Consider the following 23243-nt stretch of genomic DNA (forward strand, 5'->3'; position numbering starts at 1 on the left):
CTAGTTTGATATGACAGGGATATAAGCAATATTGATGCGCTCACCAATTTATAGTAATGGCCTTGTGTGGTTGGTGGTTTGGGAGCTTTACCTCTGGGTTTATTAGGTCATGGCTGTGCATCTGCTGGCCTGGGCTTTTGTTTTTGAAAGGAGGCCATTATTAGTTTGTCTCTCATTGGGAAAATATGCAAATAAGCAGTTATTTAGATTTTTGAAAGCAGACAGAATAATACAGACATATGGGTTGTCTCTGATGACACCAGATCTGATGAAAATATTTAGTGCAGTTGCTAATGGCTTAATAGATGATCTTTGCAAGTCGTAGGGCCAGTATTTCTGGAGTCTCACCCTTCACACACCTGGGTAGAGCATCTGTGGCAAATGGGCACAATTGGCATTTTTGATTGTATCCAATTCAACACATATGCCGTGGTATGAATTTTGGCCACATTAGCTAGAGTATACTTGAGCACCTGTCTTTCCCCTTGACTCCTGGAACATGCAGGCTGGCGGCTTTCTTTTGTAACCTACTGAACATTCTCTGAGGGTTTAGTTTGTCACCACATTAAGAGAATGCATTTTGGAAGAATGAGAGAATAATGACAATTATTTATAATGCCTAATCATTTCATCTAAAGTTGCCATGCATCTTGATAAAAGTTTGCCTCTGAAGTACTTTGCAGCAAATCTCTGTGTCAAAAGGCAACTCAGTGAAGGGGTGTGTGTGTGTGTGTGTGTGTGTGTGTGTGTGTGTGCACCTGTGTGTGCATGCCTGCCCTTGCACTTGGGGGGTGGGAGTGGGGAGTAGGGAAGAGAGCGAGAGAAAAGGGAGATAAGGAGGGAAGGAAATAGAGAGTTAATCTTTCTTAGTACTCTGAAAGAGGGGTGTTCTGGCTTCTTGGTTATCATGAGACAAGAGGCTCATTTCCTACTGCTGATGAATTTCAATTGTAATTACAGAGCATTGGTAAGCCACATTCAGTCCCAAGGGCTGGACGAAAAGTACACCGTCCACAAAAGCCATTTGAATTCTCTCTGAAAAACCTAGTAGCCAAGTCTGAAAGCAATTTGTGAACAGATACAAACTGTTGCTGGTTGTCCATTCAGATTCCTCCACGATGCTAAGAGCCACGTTCTAAAAGTGAAATGAAATGGCCTGTGGCTGGATCCAGTGTGACCTGCACTTGCAAGTTTCTGCTGTGTTGCAGAAGCGAACGACAACAGTTAAAGTTTAAAGATCAACAGTTTTTCGATTGGGTTCCTGGAGAATAATGGCACTTTTGTACAATTCTTGAAATAGAGCCTACAGCCGCCCCAAACAAAATAGTCTCTTTCAAGAACTTGGAAATAATGACCTCATAGGCAGATTGAACCGGCAGTCCATTAATAGTATCCTTTGTAGAAAGCTGTCTCAGGGGAGGGACGTGGCTTAGTAAATCGGCATTGTTTACAAACATAACAGAATAGAATCCCCCTTTTTTTCCTACGTTTGTGGAATAGTCGGAGACACCTCCCACTTGGGAAGCAAACACATTAACAGCAAGGCTTCCTTACAGGGCCCTACCCTTTCTCCATCGGTCACCTAAAAGTGTGCTTTGAAGCACTTGCTTTGAAGGTGAGTTAGAGATAACAAGAGTCTCCACCCCTATTCCTTTGTCACCGACTCAGAATTATCTGGAATCGTGAGAAGATGAAGATTGGTTGTGCCTTGTAAAGAGTCATGAAGAACTGATGTAATATCAGGATAATTTGAGCAAAACCAAATCTGAAATGTCTAGGTAAACGGAGTGATTATTTGCTTCATGTTCCTATTGTGGAAGTAGATAAAGATTCTTCAATTTCATTTCCATCTCTGTAAAAGAGGTTTATTCCAGCCCCTCTTATAATCCCCTGATAAGCTGAATGGAATTAAACCAATTCCAGTTTGCTGGGCAGTAGAAAGGTGTACCATCTAAGCTGGGTCCCTTGCAGAATGCCTGTGATATAGACCACAGCAAGTGTGTGGTATTCAAATTTTGGGCAGGGATTTCTAGTCTACTATAGAAGAGTATAGTGTGAATTTTATATCCCAAGTAGCCCTTTTTTCCCGACCTGAAAAGAAACAGGGCATCTACCTTTTGAGTCTCTACCCAGAGAGAATATTTAGGAACAAAAAAGGCCACTGTTACCCACACCTAATTATCCAGAACAAAGGAGCCTAGTATTTTGGATTACGTAGGTGCAGTAGAACCCTGACTGGCTCAGACTCATACTTGCCTTATTGTGTAAGATCAACTTTGTATACCATTTTAAAGAGGGTATGTATGTTTCTCTGACTTCTGTCATCTCAAGTTAACTAACATGTCCTCAGAAAATAGGTATCATCCAGAATGCGGTGGCTTTCTCTCCGTGTGAGACACATTTTTCACTATTTTCTAGGTATTACCTAGAATCCTCAGTTCTTTTGCAATAACCTTCAAACTTCATTATTTTTACCAACCTAGATTCTGTATATTGAGCTTTAGTTAATAATCACCACATATTCAGGCATTATTTTTGAACCCAGAAAAGTAAAACAGACAAAGCACACACAGAGAAAAAATTAGTGCTTTTACTCTGGTGGCAAATTCTTTTTAGTGACTAAATTAAAACCATGAACCCGTCTGATACAGAATACCACTGGTGAAGTCAGTCTTAAACTCACTTTTCTTCTGGAGAAAGAATGAATTTAGAAGGATCAAAATCAAAACGTGAAAGAGAATGTAGACCCATTAGCAGTGATTTCATATATTTACCAGCAGTATCTATGAATATAATTGATCCTTGACATCACAGTTTTTCATTTTACCTTGTGCTATAGTTTCACCCATATAGGAAAATATGAGACTTAATCAAGCTGGTGGCGACAAAACATTTACTACTGATATTTTCACTGTCATGATTCCTGAAAAAAAATACAGATTTGGTCGTAATTCATTAAGATAATGCAAGGCATGACACTTAGGCAAAGGAAAAGAAGAGAGATCTCTTGTCCAAACCAAGGTCAAAGCAATCATTGTTAGTTGGCAGTCACCTGTGCAGATGGAGAAACTATTAATTGATACTCAGCTATTTTTGAATACTTACAGGCTCTATATATTTGAGAAATTTTAAAACAGTAAAAATTTCCACATAACATAATGTAACTTAGAATTCATTACTGAAAGTAATAAACACATTGTAACCACTGAAGGGCTGAAAAGAGTTACGGTAGATTATTTCTCATTATAGCAGGTTTTTGTTGTTGTTGTACTTAGGCTGGTTAATAGTAAATGTTACTGGAATAAAGTGATATGCCAAGTTGTGTATGGAGAGCTCATACACTCCTAAATTAGTGCCGGTTAATACTTGATGAAATTACAGAGATTTTGTTGCAGTGGGATTTGATTTTCCTTGTATTCGAACTGGAGATTCACTTGGAAGGTACTCTTTTTTTTTTATATTGAAGTATAGTTGATTTACACAATGTCGTGTTAATCTCTGCCGTACAGCAGAGTGATTCAGTGATACATATATATATATATATTCTCTTTCATACTCTTTTCCATTACGGGTTATCACAGGATATTGAATATAGTTCCCTGTGCTCTACAGTAGGACCTTGTTGTTTATCCACTCTATGTATAATAGTTTGCATCTGCTAACCCCAAACTCCCACTCCATCCCTCCCCCGCCCTGTCTCCCCTGGAAGGTACTCTTCATGCCTGACTTGTGATGGCAAGTGTCAGGGCCCTAATGGAAGGACTTGAATGAGAATGGGAAGACAGCTGGAAGCAGAAACATTTCCTTGTGGAGTTTGTGCTTTTCTAGTTCACTTTACCCTCCAGTGGGATGAAACCTGAATGTATTGAACCCTCAGCACAAGATACTAAAGAAGAATGAAATTAAGAGCAGATAAGTTGTTAAAACGAGACTGGTTCTTACCACACTGTTACCCCTGTCAACTCCCTTGTTCCCTGTTCCAGGACATAAAATATGACAAGGAGGAAGGTTATGGTGTCTCCTCACGAAGCAGTCCTCTCCTTGGAACTCCTCTTTGCTCATGGTGGCATTTGGCTCTGCTTTATCTTCTTCCTGCTCCTTGAAGATGGGGCATTTCTTCCCCTAGCAGTCCACCCCAACTCTGCTGAAACTACCAGGTTTACTAGATTGTTTCTCAGGTCTTTCTCATAAAACAGTAGGGTGTGTTTTGTTAACCAGGTACACACAGGTAAGAACCAGACGCCAAAGGCATCCCAGTGTCAAAGCAACTAACAGATGATTGTTGTGGGCCATTAAGTGTCAACAGCCAGGCCTGTGTCAATTCCAGACTCCATGGAGGTTGTGCTACCTGACCACGATGATCATGAGGATAGAATTTTTAAAGAAGAAAGATTGGAAATTGTTCATTAAAAGACTGAGTGGACAGCAGAAAATAGAGTGTCCCTGGGGGAAAAGGAAGGGACCTTAGGTGTTTGTGTCTACATATTGAAAAGCCATTCATTATTGCCTTCGCTTTCCTGTTTGGGAAATTGTATCATTGGGCTTTAGGTAGGCAGCTCCCTTCCCTCTAGAAAAGAAACCCCTCAAAATCGTCATGCCAAACTGAGACGACATGAGATGAATGCTTTTGTTTCTAAGATGTTAGACTCCCCGTATTTACCAGGTTGTCTTTTAGACTTCCCTTAACTCCTGTTTTCTCCTCCTCTTCTTTAGGAGCTGTGCAATCTGTTGTAACTGAAAATGTCTGACGGTCTGGATAATGAAGAGAAACCCCCAGCTCCCCCACTGAGGATGAATAGTAACAACCGGGATTCTTCGGCACTCAACCACAGCTCCAAACCACTTCCCATGGCCCCTGAAGAGAAGAATAAGAAAGCCAGGCTTCGCTCTATCTTCCCAGGAGGAGGGGATAAAAGTAAAGTATCAGTGGCCGGGCATTGAAAAGGGGCTAGTTTATTCTTTCATTGTCACTTTCTTTCTCGAGTAGTCATTTCTTGAGCATGGGCTGTTCAGGGCCTGCCTGACCTTTACATCTACACCTTCAGAGGTTGCATTTTGTCAGAGGATAATGTTTGATTGACTTACTGTGGGTTTACAGAAAATACACTAATGCTGTGTTTGCCTTTCACATAGCATTGAATTCATAGTGGTAAGCCAAGGGAAATCATAGCAACAGTACTGTCTTAAATATATGAATAGTGACTTTCTTTCTGATAACTTAAAGGAGAATTTATAGTAATCCCTTCCTAACTGCAAGTTGCCCTTATTGGGAATTTGAGTATAGGTGGATTTACTTCTGTATACCTTTTTGACAACCATGAAAATTTTGAATTGAGTATACGGAAGTCAGTCCAAGTGCCCCATTATTGTCTCTCTGACTATATCACAAGGTGGGAAGAAACTTCTGAGCTATTTGTTTCCTCTCCCATTCTTCTGCCTGTCATCCCCTACACAATCAGCCCTTTTTGCACCGGGTATCCCAACAATATACTATCATTTATCCTTGTGTTGTTCATAATACCATTTGGTCCTTAAATACCATTTGGTCCATAATACCATTTGGTCCTTAAATGTTAAACTTTGTAACATCAGGGGATATAAAATCTCTAGTAAGTAATTGTCAGGTTGCATTAATTAGCATAAAGCTTAAACATGGCTTCTATAAATGCGACTATTACGGCGGAAGAGAGTAAAGCCAAGTACAAGGACTCCGGCACCAGAGAAAGTTGCTAAAGGGTAAGAGGGGTGATGTCTCTTGAAGAGAAAAGGGACACTCTTGATCTTCTCAAAGGTAAAACAGATAGCTTTGTAGGTCGTTTATATGGTATTAAAGAATTCGTACCATAAGGAAAGCTGAAACTCTTATTAGGGCCAGTATCACCTCTTGTAGACCTGTGTCACTTAAGAGATGCTTTATCCCTCGTGACCCAAGGATGGAAGAGATGGAAATGATGTTAAACCTCTGGATTGAAGACAAGCAAAGGAATAAGAAAACACTTTCCATGCAAGGGACCTGCCATCATGCAAGAAGAATTTTCGAAGATATGTTTTCAGACACCGAAGTGGGTCCCGAAAAAGTATTGCCAGGAGCAAGGGATGGTTTGAGAAATGTATGGTGCACCATGACCCGGAGACCAAGTCACCTGATCCTGCAGCTCCTGTGTTGTATCTGCCACAACTGTAGAGAGTGACTGAAGAGGGGGATTATGGGCCTGCACGAGTCTTTGGTGCTGTCGAGACCGCCATGCTTTGGAAGCCCTTGAACAATCCCATTTGCCCTTTTGAAGAACACGAGCCAACTGGTGCTGACATGAGGTCAGCCAAAACAGAGAGGCTGCTGTTTCTGTTTTGTGTTAATACTGCAGGTGACCTCATAGTGAAACCATTACCACTCTACAGAGGACTAGGCCCATGTCTTCTCAGAGGAAAGTCCGAGCTAAGTTGCCAGTATACTGACGTGCAAAGAGAGAAGCCTGGATGACTCACTCTCGCCTTAGGAATTGTTTGACCAGTGCTTTCTTGCGGAAGCTCAAGACTACTTACAAGAAAAAAAGTCTTGAATTCAAAGCCCTACTGATTCTTCACCGTCCTTTTGGTGCCTCAGATGCATTTGCCAATGTGCATCCTGATGTCAAGGTTGTCTTTAGAACCAGTTGCTTGTTTCAGGTCCTGGAGCCCTTAGATCGGTGTTTGATCCAGCCATTCAGGAAGACTTAGGCCAAACTAATGTATAACTTTGTTGTTCAGAATCTCACAAAGGTTCCTCTGTCTGAAGATCCTAGCGCATGGGATTCCTACACCATCACCAATGCTGTATTCTTCATAAAATAGGCAGTAGATAGTTTAACAGAGCCTGTCATTAATGTGATCTGGGAGAAGATTTGGCTAGAGATGGTGAAATATCTTTCAGTGTTTTCTCCTGAAGACAAAAAAATCTTTGGATGAAACAGAACGTGTAGGTGAGGGTGAACATTTGGCACAGGAACGGTCATTGGCTGAAGTTGAATCTGAACTGGTTGATGCTGATTGAAGTGATGTGCTTGGCTGCAGGACGACTCTCAGGAAGGTCCTGGGGCCGCAGAGGTGATTATCATAAGTGATGATAAAGATAATTAGGAAGCTATGGCACTGCAGACAAATACAGTTATAAGCAACAGGAGAAAAATTTTAAGAACAAGATTAAATCCTCCCCCAAGAAAGTAATGAAAAAATGGGTACCTTTACATGTCAAATCTTACCTGTTCAAAGCTTGAGTGATTTGGCAGAATTCAGTAAAGAGGTGCTATTACGCCTTCCAAAAGAAATCACATTGGCCAGAAACCATCTTCGGCAGAACTTAAATCATCAGGTGGTGCCATTTAATGCCATTGCTGGACAGCTGATAAACTGCCTTCGTACAAAGCTTGAATGATCTAATTGAACTCTATAAAGAGGTGGAGTCTTTTTACAACACCGTGTTCGGAAGAAAGCAACCTCAGAGGAGCGAAAATCATCGAGTCGTGCCATTTAAATATCCGTGTCAGACGGCAGATAAGCTGCCTTCAGACAAACTTTAATGGTTTAATTTGAGCTCTATGCAGAAGTGCTAAGCTGTCTTCAGAAAAGACTTGAGAAGACAGAAAGCATCTTCAGAAGAGCCAAAGTCATTAAGTCATGCCACTTCACCTCACTTGCTTGGTAGCGCTAAAGCCCCAAGCAAGTTGTTACAACCTCAGGACTGGACTTTGATGAAGACTCTGAGAGCACGGAGATCCATGATTTGGACTAACAGCCCACCCCTGGTCATTGCTTCACTGTCACCCCCATTTTCCACTGCCATAACGAGCGGTACATCCTCACCGCCTCTGGAAACCATCTCAAGATCTAAATGGAAGCTATACAGAGCCTATCACTTTTACTAATTTAAGCTATGTGAACTCTCGTTATTCTTTTTATGCAATGTACTGTTATTGTTTTACTGTGCAAAAAAATATTTATGAGGGCGTTCAAAAGTTTACGTGACCTCAGTTCCCCTGCCCTTTATTTCACCTCCTAAAATTATAATTTCCTCAGCTGAACTCTCCTACCTAGGTGGGGGGGGGGTCATTCAGGAACTTGATCTTCATAGGTAAGGAGGGGTTACTATTTCTGTGCTTCTACCTCTTGGTGATTACTTGGATTATACCACAGTCAGTCTTGAATGAATGGAAAGAGCCCTGGACTTGGGTTCTGGAGACCCGGTTTCAAGTCCAGCTCTGCCACTGATTATTGTGACTTTGTGCTAATCACTTAGTTTTTTTTGATCCTCAGTTTCATCACCTGTTAAATGAAAATAATAAGACCTGGCCTCCCTAGCAAAGTATTTTTGATAATCAAATGTAATTCTAAATGTCAGAGTGCTATTAAAAGTGACATTAAAAAGTGCTAAATAATTGTGAGGTGTTATTACATCTGTATCATTCTGGAACTTACAAACAAACAACTAAAAAACTAGGTTTTAGAATTCTTTTTTCTTTTTTTAAGTAACTTTGTCCCTAACTAGAATTTATATGTCAGTTATAGGAAATTTTAAAAAGAAAGTTAAAATTACCCATAATTTCACAAGCCAAAGATAACTAACTGGGTTGGTGTTTTTCCTCCCAGTTCTTCTCATCATAGAGAAATTGTTCATCAGTGATAAAAACTTGGAAAATAAAGACAAGAATATAGAAACAGTAAAAGTCACCCATATTCACAAATCTCAGAAACAATGTTAATATTTTAGTGGCTTGATTTCCAGACTTTTCTTAATGGCTATATATACATATACTTTTTTATATAGTTAAAATCATAACGTATACAGTTTTATATCCTGCTTTTTCACTCAACATTTTATCATGAACACTTCCCTATATTTTAAAAAAGCTTTCATAAATATAATTTTTGATGGTATATAACATTTCATCATATAGTAGCATCATGGTTTACTTAACCATTTATTTTGTTCATTATTTGGGATCCTATCCAAATTTTTGTCATAAATAATGTCACACTGTCTATTTCCTCAGTTAAATGAAAATACTTGCTTTGGTGACAGCAGAGGTTTTTGTTTGTTTTAAGGGGTCTCTTTAATAGCTACATTTCATTGACCAAATGGAACTTCAAGAGACAGGTAGAAGAAAAACAAATAGTAAAAGTAATTTCCAGATTGAGGACCTGTCTTTGTTGGAGGCCTTTCCAGGAGCTGAATCTTGGTGTTAGAGCAAAGTAAGAGGGACAGTTTGCCATGAAATTATGATGCTTCACCTTACAAAAGTTTTCAGAATTTAGACCAGGAAAAGGACATCCTGAACAAGTGGTTTGATGTTCCTTTATGGACCCTGTGAAGTGTGAGACTGATCAGGTTTCTCTTTTGTTGGCTGCTAGAAAGCGTGGAGCCAGATGTATGGCCCCTGCCTAGTGCTTGTAATGGGCCTCTATGGTATGTATGCACTTTGTATAGCTTTCTTCCAGGCTCCGTTTTATGTGCCTATCTTTGTTCTTTTTTTTTTTTTCCTTTCACTATATCGACTTTGAATTTCTGCTGCTATCATACTGTATTTTGTGTATTCTTGTAAGCCGTCTTATATCTGTTTTGGAACAAGGTGGGGAATAAATACATGGATGGGTAAATAAATACATGAAAAAATACATGAATAAATAAAACAATAAGGTAAAGGCAATGAGGCAAATGAATCAGCCAGGACTCTGAAAATGGCGTAGTACCTCTAAAAATAATCAATGTTAAGGACTGGAAACTTGGAAGAACATGTGGGAAAGAAGCAGGTGAGGCTGCCTTTGGAGGTGACGTGTACTATGTGACGTCTGTGTCTTCTGAAGCGTGCTTATGCGTCTTGTGTCTTGTGCTGTACTAGAGCATTAGGTGTGCTTCAGGGGGCATGCAATGCTGTATGACGGGCTGTGTCTTCAGTGAGCACAGTTCATGTGCATTTTGTTTGTGGGAAATCGAGAGATTTGGGAGCTGGTGAGCCTGCAAATGGAGGTGAAGGCCCCCCTTCCTGGAGGCGTACGAGGGGATAGTTGGATAAATCAAATCAAGGCAAATAGGAAGTGATCTGTCATTTACCGATTAGTTCCTACGTGCCAAGCTGTGTGACGGGCACTTTATGTGTATTGAGTCTTTCCATCCTTAAAACTACTCTGTATTAACCCCTTTTTACAGATGAGGCCATTTAAGCTCAAAGCGTTTAAGTAGACAGCCTATAGGGTCACATAGCAAATGATAGACGCCAGAAATCTCCCAGGTGTCTCTGACTCCAAACCCTATGCTTGTGCTACTCTATCACACTGCCTTGCAACAGGACAAAGGGATAGGTGGTAAACTATGTTCTTAGCATCCAAAAGCCAGCAGTGGCTTTCATTTTTCCTTAAGAAGATGGCAGTGCACTTTGAAACATATCTGAATTTCAGAAGAGGGGACTTTTTATTGCCACTCAGGAAGAAAGAAAACGTTTTTTCATGTCTTTTTGGAAAGAAATGATGGCAAGAAAATATTCTTGACAAGAGAGATGTGCTAACATTTGATTTGGGTGTTTGATGGGTTAGATTCTCATTTGGTATGTGTACTTTACTGGCTTACATATTGCTTACTTTAGAAGGTTGAGGTTCTAAATTGAGTGTGTTCATATATGTGAAAAAGTTCTTTTTTTTTAATTTTATTGAAGAAAAAGTTCTTAAAGTGCCGTATAGTTTTGTTATTGTATTGCATACACATTATTGTGATAATTCCTAGAGTATGTTGTCTTCTATATACACTACACAGCAGGAAGCATTACTGTGCAACAATTATATTAAAGAAGACTCAGTTATCCTTTATGATCTTGTTACTCAAATGTTTTGGTCAATACACGTTATTAACTTTCATCTAATTAATGCACAATAAAAAATACTTAGTGTGATAACTAGACTGAACAGTACGCAGTCTTTCTTCGGTAATGCTGAAGACCCTTTGGGATCTTGCAGTAGTTCAAGGTTATTTTCATTGCACTAGCTATGGGTGGGAGTCTCAATTAATTGAGGGTTCTGTTAGCAGAAAGTCAGATGTCAGAGACCACTACATCCTGAATGGTGTTTACATTCCTCTTGGTTCTTCAAATGTAGACCATACAGCTCAGCAAAGAGTGCTGTTTGGAGGTCACTGCCCTGCCCTTTGGGGAGCCAAAGGGCACGGCATCTTGCTTGTCCTCCATGGTCAGTGCTCTGCCCCGGAGAAGAGCCTCCTGTACTACTCCTTTACTCCTAGAAGTCCTCTGTGTTTGAAATGGGAAGAAGGTGGGGTAAGGATACACTCTATATACTAGGACCTGAGCTTCTACTTCAAGGCCCGTAAACAGGGAAACTGGGCACAAATATGGTGGCCCAGTAGAACCAGCAGACAAATTCAAGAAAAGTATGGAATGTGGGATTGGGAGATAAATAGCTGAAAGGAGAGAAGCAAGGGGGAGAAATACATTGAGAGAGGAAGTAGTGTATGAGAGGGAGATTAGGAGAATGGAGAAGGTACAGGAAATGGATGAGAAGAGAGGAAGACAGAAGAGAGATGTATCAAACATTAAGATGAAGGGTTGCAAAGAGAGTGAATTTGACACCAGCTAAGGGATATGAAGTTGCTTTCCTCAAAACAAATGAGGCCTTCCTCCACCCCTTTCAAACTTATTTTTGCCCTATATCATTATCCACACGATCAGTAGTGTCCAGTTGAGGACATGGCCTCATATTTGCCTTTTGTTTTCCAACATTTTCCATTGAAATTGTTGCATGTGTGAATTGGGTGTAAATGAGAGTTGGAACCGGTGTGTGTTGCCTGGAAGAAGATACGTAAGAGTCAAGTTCATAATGATTTGCCAGAATGATCACTTTGGCTGAAAGTTTTTGAAGATGATACCACTGAAGGTGATGGCTGTCTGCGTGTATGTGAGTGGGAGTCACTAAAAGGGCTCACATGGGACCATCATTTCCTTTTCCCTATCATCCTCATGGAACACCCAACCTCTGAATTGGGCTTGTAGCTACTCTTGCAGAATTGGGTACCACTTGGAGTTTTTATCTATACATTAAAGGCTGCTGGTTTATGGAGAGCGTATATTGTTTTTCATAGCCACTGAAGACCTGACAGGAGGAAATGGGCTTACTGTTCCACCAGAATTGAATTACCTAGGGTGAAATTTTCTAGGTTCTTTACGGGGGGGTGTCTCATGACTGTAGCAGGTTCTACCTGAAGGCAGGTGAAGGAACCTTCCACCATGGGCCTTCCCAACTATACACTTCTGGCGTTTGCTAATATAATGAAAGACGTAAGAGCAGTGAATGTTTAAGATAGCCCAGTTTAATCTCCTTTCTTCGTAGTTATATTTGCAAGGACATCATTCATAGCATGGAAGTGCTGGGTTTAAGAAGTGACAGATTACTTAATTCTCCAGCGAACACAGTCACCCTGCTAATACGTATATTCCTAGTGAGATGATGTATTTTGGATGGTAGTTGTAGGGATATTACAGCGTTCAATGTATGTTCATATCAATCACCTTCTTCAAACCTCCTGTGATGGGGGCAAGGTTTATCCATTTTGCAGAGGAAGGCAGAAGTTTAGAGAGGTTAACTGACCTCCACAAACTTGCCCCACTACTAATTACAAAGCAAGGCTGGCCTAGAATTTAGATCCCCGACTCCTGGTCCAGTGGCGGTTGACTATTATACCGCTTGCCATAAAATGAGAGTCACCTAACTTGTTTTGAAAATAGGTTTTGGCCAATGGAATATGCAGAAATGGAATTTTTATGGAAGCAGGTGAAACTTAGGTGAATCTAACCCATTTTCTCAATCAGCAGTTAACAACAGTAGTCATGCCTTTTTATAAGTTGCTCCTCCTGAGGGCCTAACTTGCTAGCAGAAAGTAACAGCCTTTGTAAAAAAAGAAAATTGTTAAATATTTTTCCCTGATTCCTGTTATTTGTTTTCGCCTTTAAAATCTTTTTCTATTATAAAAGTAATATCTGATATTGTTATAATTAAAATAAAGAACTATATTAAAATAGAACACAAGAGTCACCTCTCATCCCTCCCTTTAGATTCATTCATAATCCAGTATTTAAGGATTTGGGCCCTTTTCCTCATTTACTCAACATCGGTTTCCTTTTCTGCTCAGAATCGGTATGTATTTTGCCCGAGACGCTAGGTTTAAGCAGAAATATATCTGTTACCTAGAACCTCTTTTAAATCTTTTACCGACCTTGCACTATCGATTTCTTTAAATTCTTAGAGCCAAGAATAAAATCTATTTTTACGCCTAACTTTCCATTGTAGTTACCACATAGTACTTGCAAGTATTTCCAATGGGAAAAATAAATTTTGAAGGCCCACAAAATGTCATTCTTGCTACCAAAAAAAAAAAAAATAGAGGAAAACTAGATAAATAATCTCTCCCCCCTGTAAGGGAAAATATGCACTTCCTGAATTCAGGAGGTGAGGAATTCCTGTGGGTCCCCTCTCATAATATGTCCTCAAACAGGATATTTGTTTATAGAGCAGAAGTGCCAGAAACTAGAACTGTCTTTGCAGAAGTCAGTCCCCCTGGAACTGTTGCCCTCGCAATGAGCACTCGCCTTTTGACACCACCTGCAGTGCTGCTGTTGCCATAGAAAGAACTACTTTGGGATACTTATTCTTACCCGAATTAGAAGACCTCAGACATTTTCCCAGCTGGGGGCTGGGGAGGCGGGCGATTATGGCACGGTGTGCTCAGTGACCCACAAAGCAGAGGATGGAGCAAAATGGCATTTTTTAACTTAAAAAACACCAACTCCAGTACTTAATTTTCTTTCCTGGTAGTTAAGTAGACACTAAGGCATTTTAATTCTTGAAAGACCACGAGGGTAACATTTTGTAAACGATCTTTGTGAGGCATTGCCTCTCAGTGAATTGGAGAAATTATCAAACCACTGAATGCGCCTCTCACCCAGCTAAAGAGTGACCAAGTCACTAAGGATCGTCTACTGGGAAAAGTAAATGTTGTCACCCATAGGAGATGAATGGCCCTTTAAAATACTTCCGTATCCTTCCAACATGGCGTTCCCAGAGCAAAGCCCAGGAATATTGAGGTGAAAAACAAGTATTTTAGTATGATGGATCTCTAACACTGACACCCTCACTGCCCCTGCCAGAAATGACCCCATGTCGGCACAAGTTGTTTGGCCTCAGGAACACATAACACTGAGTACAGGTTGCACCTGGCTAGGGGGAGAGGGACAAAGGGGGGAGAGGAGGGAGGGGTTCTAGTGTCAAGCTAGGGGTTGTAGGACAAGCGACCCTCCTAGAAGAGCTCCAACTCCAGCAACTCCAGCATGAGCCTCCTAGCAAAATGTTCTTTTAGACCTCCTTTGTCTCAAAGGAACTTTCTGGAAGATCACAGGATAGAGGCATGTGCAACCAGCCAATGCCTAAATCTGAGTTGCATGCGGACTTTGAGCCCAGATCTAGTTTATTAGCTATCTCAGTTTTAAAATGAGATAGAACAGAATTGGATGTTAATGTCGGCTTACCTGGAGCATCTTTTGTAGTTCACTTATATACTTTACTCAGAAAAGATTTGTGCCTGCTTTTTATGTGCCTAGCTCTGCACTGTGTGTCGTGGGACGGGGAATACTACATATAATACAAGAGTCCCTGTCCTCAGGTAGTTTTCAATCTAGGTGCAGAAATCAGACACACAGTTTATGCAGGAAATGCCCAGTAGGTGATCTACGAGGCAACAGATGCAGTGGCAGATAGGTCCTCCCATTCCAGTCCCGTCATTCATTTTCTTCCTCAGTCTGTGTGAAACAGCGACCATTTTGAAGCCTGCCTCCACCATCCCACGTGTCCCTAGCAGCACAAAGCTATCTGGCTTGTCTTCCAGAAGACGCCTTTTCTATCATATCCACCTGCTCAAAGCCTTTCCCAGCATATTCGTTATCACTATCTCCAATTTCATCTTCCTTCCTGATTTCCAAGACTACACCCTACCCATTTACCCTTCTGTCTTCTCACTTCCTCATCAATGTGCTGTATACATTTCAACGTCCAAGCTTTGCCTCTCCCGATTTTCCTACTCGCGATGCCTTACCTTTCCTGCCTCCCCATTCTTTAAGACCCATCTCCCAAATCCTACCTCCTCTCCAGTAAGCCCTCACTCTCCACCAGAGTTTTCTGATCTTGTTTTATTTTGACATGCTACAGCATTTATACTCTATTTTTCCCAACTTAGCACCGAATTTTCAATGCTCTGGTAGTATCAGTTGTTGCTTCTTGTTTGCTAAGCTTATTTCCCCAATGAGATCACAAATTTAGAATATTACTTTAGTTCCTAATGAGTCACGCAGCACAATCTGTCACTACACTGATCCACAGGTCCATGTATACTGGTTAACTGACCCACTGACTGGTTCAAAGGAAAAGGAAGCTGGGGCAGTAGCAAGAGAGAGTTGTTCCTCAGAGCCAGGGCTGTGAAATGCTTGCTGTTTAGAACTAACCAGCCTAAGTGCTTTTTCCTTTGGAAAAATTGTTTCCGCATTTAAAAAATATGTTTTATATAATATCTTGTTTTTCTCTTTCTGTATTTATATGGCTTTCAATGTCACTTTTTTTTATTATGCCATACACCGTAACTTTGCGTGCTTTCCATTGCTTTTTAAAAAATAAGTATTGTTCTATTCTTTTAGGCTAAATTTATGTAGGAAAGCATTTCTCTATGTCTGTCCCCTGTTATTCTTTTTCTTTTCCTGCATGCTCTGTTTTGAAGGAGCTAGAAAGTGTTCTAAAAAATAATTCTGGACGTGACATCCAATGAGAAGGCCCAACAAAACTTCCAGGAATTTTAGGGGAAGATGACGAGTGGAACTCCTACAACAAGGAAGACTCAGGTGACAGATTTCTAAAATGCTTTCAGAAGGCAAGCATAGCACCATCCTGGGATTTCATCCAGGGGAGAATCGGTTGCCTTGCTGTACCTCGAACCCTGCGCAACTGTGTTGCCAATGTATGCTTTTGGCCCCAAAGTGGCACCAGGCAAGAGGTGTACCTGAATGAGTACAGAGGCATCCCTAGTGCGGGGAAAACAGCAACAACGCCATCACCACCAACTGCAACTATAACAACTACTCTGAAACATACCCTCCCACCCCCCAGCCTTCTTGGGGAACCTGGATCAATGTCTCCTCATCCATGAACACATAATGGCAAATAGGCATGACCTGTTTCCATATATTGGGTCTCATTTCATATAATGAAGGTCATTCATTCATCCATTCATTTGTTCATTTGCTTATTCATTAAATAGCTATTGAATCAAGTACTATGGTAGATTGATGTTGGGGTACAGAGGTGAATAAGTCCCAGTTCCTGCCTTTAAGGAGCTGATGGCCTAGTGAGGGACGCAGACAAGTCAGTCAATGAGTAGAGATTAGCGTGGTAAGTGCAATAGAGAAGTGAGCACTGAGGAGGGGCGTCTATTGAAGACTGAGGGAAGGGAGCAGTTAGGGAAGGCTTCCTGGAGGAGGTGACCACTCAACTGAGGTCAGTCTTAAAGAAGGAATAGAGCCAGCTAATAAGAGTTGGGTGGCATCGCAGAAACAAGGAGCAGCATTATGAAGGCAGTAGTCATGACACACTATTAGTTGAGGTTCTATGGCTGTAACTACAGGTAGTTCAGAATAGCTAGTGCATAGAGTGCTGGCGGGAGAGGCATGGAAGACAGAGCTGTGGAAGTAATTGGGGATCGGGTTCTGGAGGGCTTATATGTGCCATGCTAAGCGCTTTGAATATGATTCTGAAAGCGATGCGGAAACATTGAAGCAGGGGAATAATATCAGATTTGTGTTTCACAGTATCACTCTAGCCACAGGAGAAGAATGAGTGTGGGCGGGGGGGTGGGCGATGAAAGAAGACAAGTCAGGCTGTGGGAGTCAGGTAGGTGAGAAATGACAGTGGCCTGGGCTAAGGGCCAGTGTTGTAAGAATAAAAGAGGGCAATGCAGAGGGAACATTTACGAGGAAGAATTAATAGAACTAGGCAACTGATCAGATGGTGACAAGAGAAACTAGAGGAGGGTGAGGTAGGGAACACAAGAGGAATTGTAGTTTCTTATTTTACATGGGGAAAGGCAGTAGAGAATTCACTTTCTTTTGAAAATATTTCGAGTGAGGGGCCTGGGAGTCATCCAGATAGAGGTGTTCAGTCGGGGGACAGCAGAGAGGTCAGGGCTGGGGATCCATCTGGGGAGTCACGGAAGTAGATAGTGATTGAAACCGTACAAGTAGATGAGGTGACCAAAGGGAGAGGTGTGTTGATGAGAAGAGATGAGGACCTAGGACAGCTCCTGGGGAATACTATTTAAATTGTCTACAGAAGACCCAGAAATGTAGGAATAGACTCCAGGAAAGAATTGTGTGAAAGATGGTGGGGAGAAGTTAGTTTCATGAAGTTCATGGTCAGCAATGTCTGGAAAATGACCTCAGAGACTCATTGCTGTGGTTTGAAGAGTGAGGGTTAAGGAAGTCTAGATTGCCTTTTCAAGAAGTTTAAGCTAGAGAAGGAAAGGTCGAGAGACTATAGCAACTAAAGAAAGCTGTGTGGTGGCAGGAGGTTTCAATTTTTAAGGACTAAAGAAATCTCAGCATGTTTTTTTTCAAGCCAAATAGAAAGTGTTAGTAGAGAGGGAGAAATTGAAGATACAAGAAGAAATAGGAGGTAATTGATGGAGTGAGACCCCTGGAGAAGTGAGAGGCTCAGGGATCTAGAGCACCAGTGAGGGCATAAACCTCAGGTAGAAGGAGAAGACATTGTTTCGGTAAGATGTGAAGGGAGATGTTACTGATGGAGATAAATTCATTGGAGCGGGGCAGGAAGTGAAGTCAAAGGAGTTCCACACTGATGGCCTCCGTTTTTCTCAGTGAAGTAGAAGGAATTTCTTACGCTGAAAGTAAGGGAGGAGAGGATGAAGCAGAAGTTTGAGCGAAGTTGTGAAATTCTAGAATATTCGCTAAGAGCAGTGGGAAAGGAAGTTGGCCAGGGTCAAGAAGGGTACTGCTCAGTGCCACTGATGACCCAACTCTGTCCGTGACCTTTATAGTAAGCACCAATCTGCATGGCTGTGTGATTCTTTTTCCCCCAACAACTTTTACCAGCCTCTGTATGGAAATGGAGATTTCACAGTTGGAGTCTGTCAGGGTAAGGTTTTGTGGGAGAATTGCAAGAGAGGGTCACAGGAGCATAGTTTCCAGGGCACTGGCTTAAGAGCAGTTTAAATGATGGACCATAGAGTCTAGGCGAGGAGGAAGCTGAGAAATTGGCTGAAAATGGAAGGATCCAGGGATTGGAGGTGTTGTTGACATCAAAGAACAAGTAAAATAGGAATAAGGTCATGAAAGAGTGAGAAGGCTAGCAGGATGGGAGGCTGGGCCCAGGAAATGAGATAACAGGGTTATTTCAGAGAATATTTCAGAAAAAGGGTCATTCTGGATAATGAAGAGGCCTGGGGTAGCTGTGGTTCTCCACTCTGTCTGCACATCATCTATGGAGCTTAAAAAAATCATTTGCCCAGGTCTCATCCTCAGAAATCCTGATACAGTAGGTTCTGAGTGGGCCCAAGGTGTTGGGATTTTTATGAAACTCTACAGGTTATTCTGATGAGCAGCCCTGGTTGAGGACCATTGGTTTAATGGTTGCCATGGGAGTGGATTGAAGAAGTGGAAAGGAGATGAAGTTCATTAGAGCTGAGGGAGGTCAAGGAGTTAAAAGGAGAGGGTGTGTATGAAAGAGGTGTCCATTTGTATATTACGTTTCACAGAGAGATGGCAGCACTGAGTGTCCGAAGCAATACTGGGAGCCAAAGTCCTCAGTGGATAAGAGGACTTGGCCAGGAGAACTAAATGGCAGTAACCTCAAAGGAGGGGGCTTTGTAGGAAAGTGCAGAAGTACTGATCTCAAATAAACAATATGGAATAAAAATGAGGAAACTCTGCCCTTCTCCATTCCCCCGGACCTAAAGACTTGGAATGGGGAAGAACCATCAGCGTCCATCAGGATTATCTGAGGAAGTGATACCTTCGTTGGATAGTAGGGTTTAAAATTATTTTTCTCAACCCCAGCTGCTTAATAGAAATACCGGAGGGTGTTTAAAAATTAAAGGTGCTGAGGTCTACCCCAGGCTAAATCTGAATCTCTGGGGGCAGGGCTCTGAAATCTCTCTCTCTCTCTCTCTCTCTTACTTTTTTGAAGTTTCCCACATGAGAGTGATGCACAGTGAAGTTTGAGAACCTAAGGCAAGACGTCAACAGTGCATTTAATGAAGAGGTTGAAGTGAAGGTGTAAGGGGATTTTAATGGAGTAAGCCCTAGTCACTAGAGAAATGCAGAACGTTGGGGTCGGGGTGTATAGGAGATGACAGATGACTTCTCTTTCTTTAAAATGTAGTGGGACGGGGAAAGATGTCAGGATGAGGGATTCTGGGGAGATTAGCTGGCCCCCGGAGTTACAGCCAGAACCATGAGCAGGCAGAGGGTCCCAGTGCCAAACACCATTTGTAATCTGGGGTCTAGTCAGCAATTTGTGGCCTTCGCTCTAGGTTCCAGTAGAATATGGTTGACACACTTAGAAAGTGGTACTCATTTGTTCTTCTGCTCTCTGCAAATATCAACCCAGAGGTGATCAGGCTGCGTCTTATGAGCCCAAGATTCAGGTTAGGATGAGTCTTAATATAAACAACCACTGCTCACAGAATTTTCTGGGGGAGATACAGACATTTTAGTATTCCTTAAAAGAAAAAAAAGAAAAAAGTTCTCAGCGAGTCTCCATTCAGCCACTAACCATTTACTGAAGACTAACGGCTCAAACCTACTGAGGTTTTCTTTTAATGCTACTGAGCAATAAATAGTGTAGCTATTAAGAGCTTAGGTTCTGTAGACACAATTGAGACCTAGGTTCAGATCCTGGCTCTGACACCTGCCAGCTGTGTAATCTTGGATATGTGGTTTAACTTCACTGAGTCTTACTTTCCTCATCTATAAAACAGTAATAATACAATAATAATGCCTGCCTTATAAGATTGTGGTGGAGATTAAATGAGATAACCCTAGAAGCACTTTGCACATGGTGAATATTCCGTAGATGAGAGTGATTACGTGTGCAGACATAAGCCAGGTGCTAGGGAATGTGAGAATGAATAAGATACAGTCTCTGCTGTCAAATATCTCAGATTTTAGCTAGAGAGATAGGTATGTAAAGAAGAAATGACAATTCAGTGTTAATAAGGGCCAAACTCAGAGTACACACTGGGTAGCTCTCTGGGAGCATGAAGAGAAGGGCAATCAACTTTGTCTGCAGAGGGAAGACAGGAAAAGACTTGCCAAAGGAGAGGAAACACAAGAGTGAGTCTTCAAGATAAAGGACTAATGGGCGCAGATGTGGGGCGTTAAGAAGTAAGACTTCCCAGGCCTCCGTGTAGCATGTGTAAAAGCTTGGCAGTAAGAGAAAAGCTTGGCAGTTGAGGGAGCATGAAATGGGTATGGAACAGCGGGGGCCATAGCAAGAATAGACAGTAGAGAGGTACGCTGGGGGCAGATTAAGCAGGCCCTTGGCTAGCGTGCTAAGGAGAATGAACTCTGAACTTCTGGTTAATGGGGAGCCATTGAAGGATCTTACAGGCAGGAATGCGGGCAGATATATATATTTCAAAAGATTACTCCGGCCACAGAGTAATGAATTGCAGGGGGCAAAATTGGAGGTAGTAAGACCAGGTGAAAAATGCCGGTGCCTTGGACTAAGATGATGGTTTGTGGAGATGCAAGGAAAGAGATGGATCCAAAATGAGTTTGGGAAATAGAACGTGATGACTGATTAAGGTAGAATTAAAGTAGGAGTCAAAGAAGCTCCCAAGTTTATGATTTGGGCAGTTGGGCCAGGGCCGAAATAACCAAAAGCCAGAGTAAGCATGTGCCTAAGGCCCAGCACATCGGGGCACCCAAAATGTGAAAACATTTTGATTTGGGATACAGAATAGTTTTTTAAAAGACTTAAATTAACCATCATAGGAACATCAGAACTTTTGGGGCTTCCTTCCCTTTTTATGCTTTAGTATTGCTTTTATTTGAGAGAGAAGGTCATAATCTTTTCATTGCTTAGAGCCTCCCAAAGAGGAGGAGTCCAAGGCCTTAATCCTTCTCTGATCTGGGTGGTGAGTGCTTATCATTTCACCGAGAACATGGACACTGAAGGAGGAGCAAGTGTGGGCTTCCTGCCTCTGTTACGCTTTGTCCTGCGTGAAGAGAATGGCATAATTAGGCTGGTAAGGGACTGGCAACCAGCTGGCCTTAGGGAGACCCCATTAGGCTGATTCACATAGCTCAGCTGAAGTGGAGTGTTTACGTCTAAGTCAACAGGCTTCAACTGTGCAGCCATTGCTAATGGAGAAGTAGGGAGAGCCTGTTTGCTGGCAAGAGAGGTCATGGATGCAAGTTGATACAATGATTAGAGATGGAGACTAAGCTAGGGGTTCTTAACCTAGAGCCCAGGGGAATTTTGAACCTCTGAAGTTATATGCAAAATTGTGTATATGTGTGTATAGTGCAATTTTATAGACAGAAGTACCACAGCTTTCTTCAGATTTTTCAGAGTGATCTTTGACACCAAAAAGGCCACCATCCACCGGAGTAGATTTACTATGAAGTGAATAAAGCTGCTTATTCAGAGTTTCTCACTTGCCTGGGACTCTTCCAAGGCTCTAGAAGAAGCCCTAGAAATTTTGTATTGTTTTTACCTAAAGGGAGCTTTCCTCTCAAATTACATAAAGTCTTTGGTCCCACAAAATCTGTATCTACCCCTGCCAACCGCAGATTAGGGAATTACCCAACATGAGTTAGTATCTGGGAGTGAATGCCATCCAAGAGAAATGAATGCCAAAGACTGCACCAGGAAAGGCAGAAGAAAAGATGCCCATCAAATGAAGAATGGTCACTGAGGGAGGAGGAGAATCAGACCACATTGTCAAGGAAGTATAAAGAGAGACGGTTAGCCATGTCCAACATGGATGGGAGATCAGAAAAGAGGAAAATAAGAAAACGATTACAGGAGTAGCTGGGACATCTTCAGTGGAGTGGCAAGAACAGAAAGCTGATTGTTCTGTTTGCCTTTCTGGACAAGTAAAAATGGTAGGTGAACAAGTATAAATGGTAGCTACAGTCCATAAACATGCAGGGAAGTAGAAGTACCTACCCAAAACTCTAATGTTCAGTTAAAATGATAGTCAATAAAGTAGGCTCACTGTAAATGTGGAATCCATGCTGAATTGAAGTTAGATGGCACATATATACTTTTCAAAATGAGTCCTAAATGTGTCCATGGCCAGGCAAAGACTTTGAGTGACCCTTGTCCCCCCCCCCAACCCCAACCTTTCTTTCTTAATCCTGTATCTTAATCCTCTTACTACTTGAATTTCCATATTTCCGTCCCATATCTCTGTCCTCTGGCTGGCGATATGGAACAGTGAGAGAGAGTAGAAAGTGAAAAGAAGCCGTACAAATGACATTTGAACATGAAATGTTTTGAATTTAAAATTTGTCCTGGGTAACCCACAAAACCAATAATCCATTATGGTTAATTAAATGTTGTCTGAAATTGAGGCCAAGGAAACATCTGTTTGAACCAGAATGTTCTAAATTTGCCACCCTGGCAACTCTAAAGTTGATTGGTTTCAATTGGGCAAAACTGGTTCATGCTGACTTACCCAGTATTAGGGTGAGTATTATTTTTTTGACTGTGAAATACAGCCATATCAGAGATACATGCTCAAATTTGCTGCTCTGTCTATTACGGAAGCTAGTAAATGCCATTTTACAATGTTTCCATAATAACTTCCTCCTGGGATCTCTTTTGAGATAGACTAATTTCATTACAGTTCCCAACTTAATTTCTTCAGTGATTATACCTTTAAAGGCTTTTGATTTATTAACTGTTGATGTATTTCTTCATAATTGTGTCACTATGAATAATCTGCTACTTGAGGACAATGATTTTGAATGGCTACTATGACAAAATTTATAGGGACATGGAAAAATAGCTACAAACTAAAATGACTAAACCAAGGAATTGGTTTGAGGTTTCTAAGAACTCAATAAAATTAATTCAGTAAAAAGCAACAATTTGTGTTTTGTTTTTTACTAGCAAAGTTATTGCTTTGCAATAGTATTCTCATTGAA

The 23243-nt window shown here is 41.4% G+C and overlaps 1 protein-coding gene and 1 long non-coding RNA gene across 4 annotated transcripts in view; one reads left to right on the top strand and one right to left on the bottom strand.

Annotated features, from left to right (window-relative positions):
• The window catches only part of PAK3 (p21 (RAC1) activated kinase 3), a 113896-nt gene that overhangs the window by 20902 nt on the left and 69751 nt on the right, over positions 1 to 23243 (top strand). For all 3 annotated transcript variants that reach the window (XM_036839485.1, XM_036839486.1, XM_036839484.1), the window contains one exon: positions 4714 to 4915. In XM_036839485.1, the coding sequence (XP_036695380.1) occupies positions 4741 to 4915 (175 nt within the window). In that variant the 5' untranslated portion in view covers positions 4714 to 4740. The remainder of the gene's footprint in view (positions 1 to 4713; positions 4916 to 23243) is intronic.
• LOC118888465 overlaps positions 1 to 23243 on the bottom strand; it is a 400177-nt gene that overhangs the window by 879 nt on the left and 376055 nt on the right. Inside the window, exon 2 of the long non-coding RNA XR_005018299.1 lies at positions 4135 to 4139. This is a non-coding gene — a long non-coding RNA (uncharacterized LOC118888465). The remainder of the gene's footprint in view (positions 1 to 4134; positions 4140 to 23243) is intronic.

Source organism: Balaenoptera musculus, chromosome X, assembly GCF_009873245.2.
Source record: "Balaenoptera musculus isolate JJ_BM4_2016_0621 chromosome X, mBalMus1.pri.v3, whole genome shotgun sequence".
Taxonomy (NCBI): domain Eukaryota; kingdom Metazoa; phylum Chordata; class Mammalia; order Artiodactyla; family Balaenopteridae; genus Balaenoptera; species Balaenoptera musculus.